The 15,859-nt window shown below is 38.5% G+C and overlaps 1 protein-coding gene across 2 annotated transcripts in view; it reads left to right on the top strand.

The window, feature by feature from the left end:
- Positions 1 to 6,405, top strand: part of Unc-13-4a (BAI1 associated protein 3) — a 169,870-nt gene extending 163,465 nt beyond the window's left edge. For both annotated transcript variants that reach the window (XM_076789507.1, XM_076789506.1), the window contains 6 exons: positions 422 to 637; positions 1,485 to 1,700; positions 1,798 to 1,992; positions 2,970 to 3,214; positions 3,448 to 3,656; positions 4,503 to 6,405. In XM_076789507.1, coding sequence (XP_076645622.1) covers positions 422 to 637; positions 1,485 to 1,700; positions 1,798 to 1,992; positions 2,970 to 3,214; positions 3,448 to 3,656; positions 4,503 to 4,597 — 1,176 coding nt within the window. In that variant the 3' untranslated portion in view covers positions 4,598 to 6,405. The remainder of the gene's footprint in view (positions 1 to 421; positions 638 to 1,484; positions 1,701 to 1,797; positions 1,993 to 2,969; positions 3,215 to 3,447; positions 3,657 to 4,502) is intronic.
- Positions 6,406 to 15,859: the final 9,454 nt, after the last annotated feature.

Below are 15,859 nucleotides of genomic sequence, written 5' to 3'. Positions count from 1 at the left end.
TTAATAGGATTTTCAATAATTGTACTGTACCAAAAGGATGCTTAGAAATCTTCTTTTACATTATAATCTCATAGTATATTGCATATTAGATGATGCTACTAGGGATTTTCTGTTGCTTTACAATTGAAATCGTTGTGGTCGTTGGAGAATCCATTGAAAGGATTTTAGCCATGGACCATAGACTTAAGTATTTCATTTTGAAAGACCACTTTCCTTTAACGGAACGAACTCGCCGAGATGTAATAAATTTGTCTAGAAGAAGTTCCGTTAATTATCAGATTATTTAAGTGGAATAAAAAGGACGAATATGTAAAAAAAAAGTAGAAAGATGTTTCCACAAAATAACGCTTCGATAAGTTCAATTCTTCGATAAGCTACCCAGCTTCTTGCGATCAATAATGGTATCCCTTTCGTCCGACAGATGTGTGTGGCCATCAACGGCCTTGAATATGTCCGAAGGTGGCTCATAAACTTACGCGAGGAGCTTCATGTTGAGAAACTTTTGATGGCGTTGGAAAGCCAAGCGGGTGATTCCGCACGAACGCAATGGCGTACCGCTTTGACAACACCGCTGGAACAAACTCCGGGACAAATGTTGCTCTTCATAAATCAAATTGTTTCAAGAATCGGCACCAAGGTCAGCAATGCTTGGGAGGGGTGTTCTTTCTACATTTTTAGACAATAACAATTTGCCTACTTGAACGATTATAATCACGATGAACATTTACACATTTAAGACATTTGAATAATTAAATCGTATAATTTGGTACTACTCAAATTTGATATACAATATACATAGGGTATGGGGCCCAATTACTGCGTTGGTACCAATTACTGTGCCGATATTAATTATACTAACTTTGAAAGCATACTGAATATTAAAAAAGAAATATTAAATTTTTTTAATTCAAATCAATTAATATATGTCATATATCTTTTTTTAAATATTCATTATGCTTTAAAAATAAGTGTAATTGGTACCTCCACAGTAATTGGGTCCCTTAGCCTACAGGGTGTACCCACTAAAGTGTTATCTATTTCATTTTTTAAATTACATGATTAAGGGGGGGGCTAATATTTTCTTAAATCAGAACTAATATTGATTGTTTATTATTGTAATACTTCTCATGAAACTGATTAGCATTTACTTGAACCATTTTGTTTTACTGAATACATACGGAAACATTAGCCCCCTTGACCATTTAATTGAAAAAATGTAATTAACATCTCCATTGAATTCTGGGAAAACAGTTTGTAACATCTTAGTTGACACACTGTATTATATTAATATATGTCGCACATGTATACTTGCGATAAGATTTAACAATAAATATCGCATAACAATAATAATATAAATTATATCTCAGAAATTTCATGAAAATGGTATGTGTCCACTTACTTTTGAGTGGGGGTGTGTATCGAGACTATATAAGTTAGAAATTACACATTTAGACATTTTAATATATTTTTGTCTCGGACCGCAGATGAGGCCGCCCTTAAAAAAGGCAATTTTCCATTTGGCTTGGTCTCCGGACAGTTTGCCGACGACGGAAGCCATTGCGCCGTTACTGGAGTATTTGGACGTCCATTTAGTGTCACTGAACACGGCTTTGCTTACGGTGAACTTCATGCGAGTTCTCCAGGACATCTGGGAAGTTGTATTGGGAGAATTGAGCAACCAGATGGATGGAAACGCAGGCGTGAGTGCAATTTTACCAGTTTTCGTCGATTTCGTATTTCATGATCATTAAGGGGCCGAAGCTAATTGCATTTTTTCTACGAAATATCTTCGTTTAGGACAAACCCGCGATGTTTTATGAGAGACTTCACGAGGCCTTGGATTTGCTGATGAAATTCTTCCACGCGGACGAGAAAGGTCTCCCGTACGATGTACTTCATTCACAAAGTTTCATGAACGCTGAGGAACGCTTGCAGTATCATAAAATGGACACAGCGTTCTTGATTGATCGTTTCTATCGGCAACGACTTCAGGTTTATTTTGAACACCATCCTTCTACAGCAAAAACAATCATAATCTTTTTTGTAAAACTCAATTGCGGATTTTTGTGCAAATTTAAATTTTTACTTTTGTAGAAATCAAAATATAGGAAAAGTTCCTCCCCCCCCCCCCAGTTAAACCCTTCAATGCGCGAGTTAAAAGTATCCATTTTGTCGTTAATCCAAGTTAGCCAAATTTTGCGCAATGTTTGTATCACACTTTGCGACCAAAAGGTTTTTCCAGTTGATATCAAACCCTGCGTGGAGCAGAATTTGGTTGCTATTGTCTATGAATTTGGGACTAGAGCTTGTCGACAAATACCGAATTTCATTTAAACTTCCAAATTATATCGTTTTAAGTTTCATATATTTTCAACAATTTAATTCCGTTTTCCCTCCTACAGCAAGGTTTACTCTTAGAACAAGGTTAGTTTCGCTCTTAGTGCGACCGACCTGCCCTCTATAACGATACCAAGTTTCGGTCTCGATTTGGTCTCAATTTGGCATGGAATTTTGGCTGCAAACTTCGGGCTGAAATACCGAGCCTAACACGGAAACAGATGGATCGGAATTTGTAGACTAATTTTGGTGCCAAATAAAATACAAATACTATTCATTTTTATTAAATTAGACATCTGAAGGTTAAATATCCCTTGTATTTTACAAAATCGCAAGTGTCACAAATGTTTAAATATTCCTGATCTCATTAGAAATATTTGTCGTTTTCTTTTTATCGTTAAAAGCTATTACTACTTCTCCAATTATTTCACGAACTTCGTTACTTAATGTTAGAAGAATAATTTAATTGCTACGGTTTTTTCTAGGGTGCAACGTCGAATATAAATTTTGATGTATTACTTTTAGTTATATCGATACGCATTTGTAATGACATGTATATAATTCTGCACATTTTCTGTAAAGTAATTCGCAAGGATAAAATAATTTTTTGACTAGATACGTCGTTTTTTTAGGACCAACTGAACACCGTGTCTACAGAGTACGGTGTTCTAACAGTGATGGCGTATCTCAACCACGATTCACTCTGGGTGGAGGTGAAAAATGCTAGGGACGTGATTCCGTTGGATCCGAATGGTTTCAGTGATCCTTTCGTGATAATTGAACTATTGCCACGAAGAGTCTTCGAGCATTGTGCTGAGCAGCAAACCAACGTGAAGAAGAAGACACTGAATCCAATATTTGGGGAGAGTTTCGAATTGTGAGTTTATATAATTTTGTGAAATTACAATTCTATGCTTTTAAAAATACAATAAAAAGACTGACTAAATATATTTTTGTTATTTTCATAAAATAATTTATAATAGCCAATTTTAGTGCACCGTGAGCCTAATGTAAATTAAAATTTATTAAAGAGTCGTCCATGAAGGATGATTAATATATCTTCAACGAATGAAAGACACGTTCAATAAAAAAACTATTATTGTTTTACAGCTCTGTAACAGTGGGACAATGTCAAAGTCCGGATGCCATGGTACTTTTCACGGTAATGGACCACGACGTCATCAAACCGAATGACTTCGGAGGCGAAGCATTTTTAGGGCTCAGCACGATACCGGGCGTAGCGGATACGAACGCGAGCATTGAAAATTTCCACGGCCTCAAGCCGACAGAATTACCCCTTATGCACCAAAAAAATCGAAGTAAGTGAAAGAAAAGTCATTGCAGACGCTTCATTCGCAAACGAAATAGAAATTCATTTGCTGTAGAAAATAAAGGCAGAAGAACTTGGTGCTAAATAAGCATTGCTGGTTATGTATACCCAGTAAACAAACTGCCGGTAAATTGGTCCAACATTTGCGCAACACGACCGCGGTTGGTTCTACTCGTTTGTTTCCGCAACTAAGTGCAATATCGGAAGCAGAGCCTGCTAGCAGCAGTTTTTTATCGGATGCCACCATCTAGCGAGGATTTTAGTGACTCGCTAGTCAATCTGAAATTTAAATGAGCTCTAGGTTTAAAGAGGACTAAAAGCGACTATTTTAATTATAATACATTAATTATAATTTAAATACATTCCTGTATTTCTACAAAGAAATGGAAAATAGTCGCTTTTAGTGCTCTATAATTGCAAATGCGCGTCCTCTATCGTTGTAACTGAAATGGTAGGAGTTGCAGTTATTAAAGTCGTAGCTAGATGGTGTAACATATATTTAAAGGTGTGGGGGCGCTATAGCAACCGTCCGACTCGATCGGTAACCGCAAACTTACTGCCTGCATCTCCTAGCAGAGTTTGCTGATTTCTGTCTTTGTCTGGTTTTGCTGACTGGGTAGTTTTGTCGTAATTAATAAGAAGTGTTATCAGCTATTGAATCTAGAAGAGAATCTTGAAGAGAGTCTTCTCAAGTAAACTATAACATATAGTAGACAAGAAAAAGAACCTCCTTTCTGTAACATTGATTTGTATGATTTTGTACATAGTGTCTTATAGTATTGTCGCATAGTATAAACGTAAGTTTAAAATCGTTCTAATTCCGCTTCCTTTCTAGATCACCCGATTCTTCAAATTTTGGAGACAAGAGTTGGTGACAAGGTGGCCATCGACTTCGTGAAGAAACAAAGGCAACGATTCGCCCAAACGTAAAGCTGCAATCACCGCGGACGCAAGGATGTTCGGAGCGATCGCACGTAATTGGATCCTACTCTTCGATGGGGAGAAATCAGGGCGAATGGACAGAAAAATGGAATCCATCCCCTTACTCCCCGTTTCTCCTGATGCTCGCCGGATCTTTCCCACGGGAGATCTTTCTTTCTCGTCTGTGTAAATCGTGTTGAATATAATAGGTGTTGGTAAACTAAAGAAAACTAAAAACAGAATACGTGTTTAACAAAACAGATTCAGGGAGGATAAACGAAATCAAACGAGAACGAAAAAAAAAAGAAAACAAACATATATCCAAAGCTATTTTTGTGTCAAGAACAAACCAAAGAACCGAGAGGTGGAATAGAGGAGTGAAATTCCAGTCAGTCGATGTGATGTATCTAAGGATAAATGTTTAAAAGGAATTAAAGAATAAAAAAAACTAACGATCAAATCGTCGATACCGTCGAAACTTGAAGCAATGCTAAACGGTCATGACGTCCAAACAAGCCCAAGAGAAATCGCACAATCCTTTGAAAACGAGAACGAAAGTAACGTTAAACACATTATATGGATCATCGAAACTCGACACGTCCATCGATTGCATTACCGAAGTGAAACGAGATCATCGCCGATTCGCATCGCTTCGACGGATACAGATCAACTCAGCAGAGTCGATATACAATATTTTTCTTATTTCTCATTGGCTATACAATCTATTTCTATCTTTTCACCGTCGTCTATCACTTCTTCGATCACCGATCGGAACTATTCTTTACACGCGAATCCTTTCGCAATCTGCACGACGGATTTCGATCTACATTTAAGAAATACGAAAATGCCCCAAAAAAAAAGAAAAAAAGAAGGGAGATATAGAAGAAGAGATGGGAAAGAGAATAAAAAATCATATGAGATAAACATCTGCTCGTTTCATGTGTAAGTAAGGATACGCTAAGAAACGATCAGAGAAAACGAAAAAATAACGTGTTATAATTAATTAAAACCAAGTGAGGTGTCCCCTTGTGTCTTTACTGCAGGGATTCGTGTTTGATTTGCTCGTACAATCTGAAGTCTTTCTAGAACTTTTCCGATCTCTCGGCACGACGATGACACGCGGCTTCTTCGTTCGGAATTTTCATCGGTGAACCACGCGAATCAATTCGACGGAAATTCAGCGGGTACCAGACCAGGAATATTCCAGGGAATTGTCTTAAATAATTAAGAAAATTAGCAAAAAAACGATGATTAGTCCGGTTGCTTTACCAAAGAGAGAGAGAGAGAGAGAGAGAGAGAGAGAGAGAGAGAGAGAGCGCGCGCTTCGAATCCAAGACTGTCGTTCGAACATGTGTTACACAGAGGAAACAAAAATCGATATTGGCGACCACTACACCTGAAGAAAACTTGTAGTATTAGATTGACGAAAGCGAACCGGCAAATAAACATGATTAAAACGCACACCCGTCAATTATTCTACTGCACGATATAATGCGCGTCTTATTCACGTCTACAAATACGTACGAAAACAGAGAAACCGCAAACATCAAGAGCTATGTAAACTTTGTATCTCAAACATCCTGGAGAAAGAATATTAGATATCACGAGAATTGTTAAAAAAAAACAAACAAACAAACGATGAAATTACAAAAGAATACAGTGATCTCTCGAAAAGTCGTCTGTCCGAATCTCGATATAATCTCGTGCATCGAATCCAATCGAACTCTATTTGCTTTTTTCAACCTTTTACAATCACCAAAACGTATGTACGATCTGTCTTGTATCGTGAGACAAATAAATAAATAAGTGTAAATGTACATCATCATTTTCTTTCATCTCCAATTACCCTTAATTTTTCTTATTATATATGCGATGCTTATTCCTAAACACTGTATCTTTATGCAAAATATTATATAGATTGTCTGCATGAATTGCAAGAAACATTAGCTATATAGTAAATATGGCGGGGGCATTGCGCACGATCGTGTACGCGGGGTTCATACCTGCGTTGCACCAAAACTTCTCTTCGAGACAATACATGACGTTACGTTCCAAGACCTGTCCTACTAACGTATCAATAGACAGGGTGACTAGTGACGTCACCAGAGAGGAAATGAGAGTGCTCACGCCCGGGGTTTTAGTATCCCCGGTATAGTGCTGCACCCTAGTCTAATTTTTAGCCTGGACCAGAACCTGCATCATCTTACCTGCGTCACTAGCAGCGGATTCCTAATAATGCCAGAGTGGATGCTACTTCTATGTTAAAAGAGGCTCTTCTATGTAGGCTCTGATCCAGCCTAAAAGATGATGCAGGCTCTAATAGAGTCTAAAAAAATGATGCAGGTTCTGTTCCAGGCTAAAAAGATGATGCAGAAAAGTGGGGACACTAAAACCCCGAGCACAGACGAGGTATAGGAGTAGACCAATCACCATTTGGGGTTTCGTGTCTCACGATCTGAAATACCGATATCGTTAACAACAACTAGATTGCTTACGCCCTCTAGGCTGACGAACGATAAATGTTGCAACTAGATCCACGACAAGCTTAGACCACATATGTACCTATAATAAACGAAGGGGCCACCAGTCGGAAATAATCAATTTTAAGAACAGGAAGGCACAAAATATCAATTTTAAGAACAGGAACTTCCGAAAGTTCAGAAGAAATCCAGAAAAAGAATTGCCGATGTTCATTGAATGAAAAGGTACTCCGAAACAAAATCGGTGTGTTTCTGTTAATAATTGACAGGAGCTTACCAAGAAGGTGAAGGTGGGCCGAGGGTAAACAAGAAGCATTGAAGGACCCTCGGCTCATCCCAAGGTAACCCAAAGTAAATTCAGACACAGTTCAATTACATACACAAGTTTTTATAATTAGTAAGTCTTAAATTCTATTTCACAATGTTATCAGAAATTATAAATCAGCAGCTATTAGCTCGATATTATTCTCTATTTGTAAGATGCTAGAAGTTCTTACAAATGGAGAATAATATCGATTGCCCAGGTCTTACCACGAGGAGGTTGCTGCACAAGAAACCCGAAAGGAAGCCAGAAGGAATTCAATACGCTTCCTTTTGATTCCCTTTCTTACAACGACGATGTACAATCTTATAAACTAAATTTCGCAGATCGCTAAATGGAAGATTATTTTCCACAGAAAGAAAGTTCACCATTTAGCGCATGTCGAGTAATTATTGCGGGGCAAAAGGTATCAAAAACGAATAAGGCAGAAGGCTCTGATTCTTTCAAAGAGAGAAACAAAACCGAACCAGAGCAGAAGGCTCTGGTTCGAGGGTGACGCGCCGCGTACAATGTTTGCAGAGCTTTCTGCCGACCAGTATACGATACCCGACGCTCCACACGGAGAATGATGACCAGGGACGCCTCTACCTTTTGGTAGATCAACCTAACCCCAACTACCCGCCACGAGCAACGCTGACGCAACAAGGCGACGAAGAGACTGATGGGGAATGAAACCCCTGCTCCCGGCGCGAGCCACGCCAGCGTTGACATGACTTAGGTAGACATTTTACGAAGGAAGGGTTCTACCTGGCGAGTACTGCTCCCTGACCATCATTTCCCAGTGCATCCACGCCGAATGTCGCAACGAGGACCGGTTCAAAACTTGCAAACAAGGTCCGACACAGCCTTTTGCTGTGTCGGAGTTGACAATCGAGTCGAGCAAAGTGAAGTTAGGGCAATAGTTACTCGACATATTTACAACGACGATCTTCAGAATTAAACTAATTCTAACTTACAATTATTACGATGTCTTCGTCGATGCGTTGTTTGATGTAGTCTCTTCGTTCGACGACCAACATGCTCAGCTGTTGGATTTCAGCTGAAACAGACTAACAATAACACTGTCCAACAAAATTAAACTTTTTTCGAATTTTGCAATACCTGTTGGGTGATTCTTATACACTTTGTCATCCTAAAACCGAATCTGAAAGTAGAATTGCTCCATCACGCAACGTTTTCGAAAAATTTTGGTTTTTGTAAAAATGCCCGATTTTGATACGAAACGACGAGTTACGCAAAAACTAAACACGCGAGAAAGTTCAAATTTGAGTCAAGAGATAGAGGGGACTCTCCTCTACATATTCATATAGTCAATTATATTTTTATGGACTTCCTAATAGTTGTAAATGGTTGTTAAAGTTTGAAAATGTGCCGACGCGGGTACTTTGTACACTCTAATTTTGTATTTATGTGAAAAATCCTTTATCTAGCAGGAATTTACTATACAGGAATGCATTCTACAGACATTTCTGGTAAAGAAACCATTCACGAAAAGTATTTGGTTCCCTTAATGTAGGAGAAGGATCAGAAAATGTTAATTGACAGCGTGTGCGCGACGCGTTCGCGCCAGACGGCCATTGCAGCCTTTTCGCGACTCGCCAGGGCTGTCGCTATGCGTAGTCGACGCTGGTACCACTCAAGTATGTCTTTGCTTACTATGCTTAATTAAATACACTTTTTTTTGTCTTTTTGGATGCCAATCATTACAAAAGATTATAAAAATACGAGTTATATTCACATTTCATTGTGGAAATGATTAATAAAGAAAATTGACCGCAGCAATGCGGTGACTGGAAAATTCTATTTTCAGTAATTGTTGTCTTATCTTTATAATTGTAATACCAATGGACATTCAAGATTCTTCCGATTAAAATAAGTCCAAACACTATGTAAATGGGACTATTTTTATCGATTTTATTGATCGAAGTACATAATTAAGACATAGATCGCTCTATATTAAATCGATAAAATCTCGCGAAAGTGTATAAATCAGCCGGACTGTTTTTGTTCTATTCATGACGAAATTATTTTAAAATCAAAACAAGGAATACAATTCCAGCATTAATCTTTCATCAAGATATTTCAACAATGGAAAAACGTTACAAAGGAAAAGACTTATGTGCGGATGCTTGCTGATTACTGCTGGACACTTATTATTGAAAATCGGGATACCAGGAACAAACGTCAAGCAAGGTGGAAACATTTTAAATTTGTTTACATCAGAAATAGGTAAGTTTTTGTATTCAATTTTCTTTATTAAGCATTTCCACAATGAAATGTGAATATAACTCGTATTTTTATAATCGTTTGTAATGATTGGCACCCAAAAAGACAAAAAAAATGTATGTAAATAGTAAGCAAAGACATACATGAGTGTGGTACCAACGTCGACTACGCATAGCGACGGCCCTGGCGAGTCGCGAAAAGGCTGCAATGGCCGTCTGGCGCGAACGCGTCGCGCACACGCTGTCAATTAACATTTTCTGATCCTTCTCGTACATTAAGGGAACCAAATACTTTTCGTGAATGGTTTCTTTACCAGAAATGTCTGTAGAATGCATTCCTGTATAGTAAATTCCTGCTAGATAAAGGATTTTTCACATAAATACAAAAATAGAGCGTACAAAGTACCCGCGTCGGCACATTTTCAAACTTTAACAACCATTTACAACTATTAGGAAGTCCATAAAAATATAATTGACTATATGAATATGTAGAGGAGAGTCCCTTCTATCTCTTGACTCAAATTTGAACTTTCTCGCGTGTTTAGTTTTTGCGTAACACGTCGTTTCGTATCAAAATCGGGCATTTTTACAAAAACCAAAATTTTTCGAAAACGTTGCGTGATGGAGCAATTCTACTTTCAGATTCGGTTTTAGGATGACAAAGTGTATAAGAATCACCCAACAGGTATCGCAAAATTTTTTTGGTGTTGGACAGTGTAATTAGACACGATGTTGTTGACGTCTTCGTTCGTTGTCGATGTTTTGACGTCTTCGGTCGATGTGATGTCCTCCGTCGATGATAAAGATGATGACCTGTCGTACTCCAGCTGAAGCAGACAAATCATAATTAGTCACAATTCCATAGAGGTACAAAAACAGAAGGAAACGATGAAAAGAAGACGAAACGTTGACATGAAGGAACGACGAAATACAACTCTAAACCCCGTACACGAGTACGGCCTACCTAACACGCACAAGAGTGCGAATCTAACCAGCTCACGAGAGCCAACCTAACACCAGCTCACGAGAGCCAAGCTAAACCCCGCACGCGAGTGCGGCCTAACCAACAATAATTCAACAAGAGTAGTTGAAGTCAGAACTTTAAACTACTGAAATGGCGCTTCGGGTCGCCAATACCCGTACTCGCCCACGGCCCAATTTTAAATCAGAATAGGAACTTTTGAAAGTTCAGAAGTAATTTTCAATTGGAAAGATGAACAATTCCAATCGAAAATAAATCGAACGAAATTGGGACGCAACGACCTACAGGCTCGGGGCGTCCCGGGTTCGCCAATACCCGTACTCACCCACGGGACGCACCCGTGAGTAAGTCCCTTAGGGACCTCCGATCGGAGGAATACCAATTTTATGTCAAAAATAGAATATAATATAATTTCAAGGAGAGAAACTTTGGAAAGTCCCGACGCAAATTCGAATTAGAAACACAGAAATAATAATTGACAGCGTTCGTTGAATGAACACGAATTCCAAAACAGAAAGTGTATATTTGAATTGTTACTTACAAAGAGCTGCTGAAAGTTGACCAAGGTGAGCGAAGACAGCTTCCAAGAACTTCGCCGTTCTAATAATCTAAAACCTTCTACCTTAAGCTAGCTAAAGGTAGACCAAGGTCGGCCAGTGATGTCCAGTGCAGCTCTGGAGGATCCCTGGTCAACTGAAAGGTAGGCAAGAGTGGGCCGGAGTGGTCAGGGTGGGCGAGGGCAGCTCGAAGGTCCTTCGGCCTTCTGGTCCCGCAGCACTACCGCTTCCTTCTGAGTGCGCACCTCGACTGACTGTCTAAGCGCGGCCGCCGAGTTCAGTTGCGTGGTGCGTGGTGCGTGGTGCGCAACTCTTCCACCCCAATTAATTTTGGTAGATCTCGATCGCCGGAATAGTAATTATTGATAAATTTGTTATTTCTGGCTGTTTAATGTTTATAACAATTTCTTTTGGTAATGATGTCGACAAACACTCCTTTGACCCTGTTGCCACCTAATTTCTTAGACAAGGTAGGTAATAGAATTTAAGGTACAGAATAACTTTTAAAATGAACATTCTCACGGTATTTCATTTCGTGCGACACGAAACAGCGTAAGATGAGATGACTCAACTGGCCTATTCCTACATCTCGTCTGTAATATTAGTTCCACACTATTAGTTCCGACCGATACGGTAGGATGTGACACAAAAATGGTAAGGGGGCTCTAATCTAGAGCCTCGTGAACGTGAGACAACAAAATACATTGGTTGATCGGTTTACTCTTCTTCCTCGTCTGTGCCTAAACGGGTCCACAACCAGTCGGTAAAAGCGCCTCGTGGCCCCACCGACGATATACTCTCGTCGGTTGTGGAACTAATAAAGTGGAACTATCATTGATCTGAAATATCAACATCGCTAAAAGTTCCGCGCTCTCTACCTAAATAGAAGATTTACTCGTGAACTACGTAAGACTGTGTCAGTGGCATAAGATCATCAATTTTTATGATGTCATTGTTGGATTAAATTTGGTCGAAAACTACTAAAAAGTATAAAAGTCTATAATTTTTAATCAAGTCAATATTCACCCCGTAATGTTTTATATTTAAGAAACCAAATCTTCATCATCTTTTGTTGTAAAAATTTCACACGGTACGTAGATCGTTTATCGATCGTCGTGATATATGTATATCTCCGTTATTTTTAGTAATACGAAAAAATGTTTCAGGACGGAAATGTTTGGTTCAGTGGGGCAATTATTGTGACAGAGTAGTTCTTTTTCTCTAGGTTCATATTTTTAAGTGGAACGACGTATTTTGATTATTGTAACGTTACAGCCAATGAAAAGACAAATTCAACTATGTATAATAATATATGTTGATCTTCAAATTACCTTCGAATGAGTTATTCTTCAAAGACCATAACTTAACTTACATAGACCATGTTCGTGCTTACTGTACTCTACTAGGGTTCCGTTGACGTAACCACTGGAACATTGTCGAAAAACATCTCTTTTTTACGAACTGCTGTTCTGTCTAGCATTTTCAAGAATGTGTTCAAAATGGTGGCCGTCGGTATTTAAACTTGCTCGTGAATGCATATTTATTATGCATTTCTTAGGGACCCGTAGCTTTCAGTAAGGCGTAGATCTGTATATAGTGTTACTATACGACGTAAACAATAACATTGAGACCGAAAGGAGAAGAAAATTCTTAGCGGAATACACTTTTTGTTTAAGTTTTTAATATATTTTTCATAATTTTTTTTCGGGGCGTGTAAAGGACCTTCGAGTGCAAGGGATTAGAACGGTTCCAGGAAAAAAGGTCAGCGACAAATGTAGTATACAAAACAACAATGTTTTATTTGAAACAACATAGAATCACATGTCACATATGTTCTTTAGAAGCCTTTAGTTCGCACGTTCCGCGAAACGGATTTCGCAACGATCTCTTTTCGACCTTAGAAATATTTTCAATAGCTTCGTCGGCCTCGGCACATCCACTTCCGTTCTCCGATTTGGCCCTGCCCTCGCGGAACTCGCGAACTCTTTGTTATCTTCGCTGTTTTACTTATTCTTTTTTTTTCTTCTTTTTATCATCAATATCATCGTTTCCCTTAGTATAAGTTTTTTTTCCCATTAAAAATGTACGCAGACACAAATACAACGCCGCTCGGTTCTGGCGCCCTTTGGAAAGATTTCAGTTGGCGAGGTTTCGTCGCTAAACTTATTTGCTGGTCTACTTCTAATCCTAGGGTTTTCTGTCGCTAGCTATCCTCGGTGGTGAAGACGATAAGCGAGAACGGGCTTACACGATAATTCTCCCGTCCATTTCCCATATGTACATTAGACGAATATGCGACGCATGGATATACTCGCGTGGATTCATTATACGATCGGCACACGCAGTCAATTACTCGTAACTATAATGTCGATGTCGGAACGATCATAATCTCACTCTCTCTCTCTCTCTCTCTCTCTCTCTCTCTCTCTCTCTCTCTCTCTCTCTCTAATTTCCGGTTGATATCAAATCGGCACCGTACGGCCACACAAGTTCTCCTTGCTTTCGTCCGCATTCAATAATATTCTAGCCTTAGGGTCCACTGAGAGATGAACTTTAAAACTTGCGCCCGGACTCTTCCGATTTTTCATTTCAACAATAGAAACTTATCATCCGGATGTCCCCGCGAAGATTTATCGAGACGCTACATGATTTTAGTTCGTTTGTTGTTGATTTGCTCGGGACGTTAAAGAAAGAAATCCGTCTCTGTTCTGATTTTAGTATTTCTAATATAATATATAGAAGAATTTAAAACTCTACAACGATTCGCAGCTTAATTATTACTACTATTCCCTTCCTTTGTCCTTGAATCATTGTCAAATTAGTATTGCTTTTAGATGTAACGTTTACTAAGTGGACTGCAATATTTAGCTCGCAACATTATATGTTGTATTGGAGTATATGAAATCGTTGTAACAATTAGAACCATAATTAAGAAATGTGCTTCTTTGTTTCTCAACAGTTTCTTAGGCGAATGGTTTTCTTTTAACGAGAAACTAAAGTGTAGTTGCTATTTTTAGTAACGACTGATTGTAGAACTCTATACAAAAAAGAATTATTTTCACAGATTGTCGTGTGATCGCTCACCAGACACAATTTGTAAAATCGTGATAATGTCTCAATTTATGCGAAAGTTAATTTTGTGTCGGAAATGTCAGAATGATCGAAGATAGGAAATACTATTGATATGCTTGTATTCAATTAATGCGTTCCTCGCCGTTAATTGTTCTATTCGCTTAATTATAAAGGATTGTTTGGCACAGTATGTATGCTCCGCGACGATGTGTCTAAATCGGAAGAGTCGTGGTGGGGATAATAAATGTGTGAGGGACCATGATTTTCATATGAGAATGATGTGAATGGAAGCGAATCGTTTGGATATCAGGTCGACTAATTTACAATTATGGATATAAGAATTTCGGGAGACAATCAGTACCACACTGAAAAATCATTAAGGCCGCTATTTCGTGTGTGCGCACGATTTTTATGTAGGTATTCTACTTCTAACCGGTACGCAGAAGAAGCTTAACTGGCTGACCAAAATTATACTTATTTTACTACGTGTAGACATATTGGACATGATCCCGGCGCCATTTTGCTGTACAACTCGCCTCTCACACATTGCTCCTACGCGTTGCAAACATTTATGGAATAAATTTGTCGATGACAAGTCGAACGAAAAATTCGAATAACTTTGACAAATTCTATCCAATTCCCAATATGGTTTTTCCGCTTTGTTTCATTCCACAACATGTTCTTATTCGCTACGTTATATTTTTGGATGTGTAGTACACGAACATGCAAAGTGACAGAGATAAATGAGATATTGTCGCCGTAGAAGGAAATAAACTGAACATAAAAGAAGCCTTTGTTCGCATTGAATTTAAATGAACAATGTCCTTAACACTTCGACTGCCGGCGGCATTCATGTATGGATGACACAATCCTTTGTCTTCACTTAAAACCTAATTTTTCTGTTGATCTAAAAATAGAGTGATTATTGCTGAATTAACACTAATACAAATATTGAAACAATTATCAAATTTAATAGATGTTACATTACACTATAATTGAAATGGAGTTTTATTTAATTTCTTCGAATTTTTCTACAGAAATAGTACGTTCAACTAAATTGCTGTTTAATTTGCTTGCAGATTTTCTATGATTGCTGATTCGGCAGTCAACGTGTTAAAGAAGTTAATACATGGTGTCCGAAAAATGCTGTATTTTCTTAAAACGGGTAATTCTTGAGGTCATTCGAAGACACTTTTTGCTTTGAGTGTTTGAAAAACACGGGCCAATCAGTGCGCGGCTACAGTGGACGGATTCCGGCTCGGCCAATGCCAACGTCACGCTCAACGGGACCTGCCGCCGTCTGCTTTTGTCGCGTCCTGATTTTCATTAATAACTCGTTAACGAATCCGCGAAGAATATTTTCGCAAAAGAAAAAGTTACTTGAACTGATCTCAGGGATCACCCATTTCAAAGAAGTGCAACATTTTTAGGACACCCTGTATAAATATTTTTCCGCTCAATTTCTATAATTTTGCGATTGATTGGCGTGCACCGTGATTGTTATAGCATTAAAGCGATTTAACCCTTTGCGGTCGTATGTCTACTCTCAGCCACCAATGCTTTTTTCCGTTCCAGTCGTATGTCTGCTCTCAGCCACCACAGCAAAGAACCGATCTTATATTATATTAATTGA

This window comes from Halictus rubicundus, chromosome 6 (assembly GCF_050948215.1).
Source record: "Halictus rubicundus isolate RS-2024b chromosome 6, iyHalRubi1_principal, whole genome shotgun sequence".
Lineage (NCBI taxonomy): Eukaryota > Metazoa > Arthropoda > Insecta > Hymenoptera > Halictidae > Halictus > Halictus rubicundus.
Note: the sequence above shows the minus strand (reverse complement) of the source record. Positions and strands in the feature narration are given on the sequence as shown.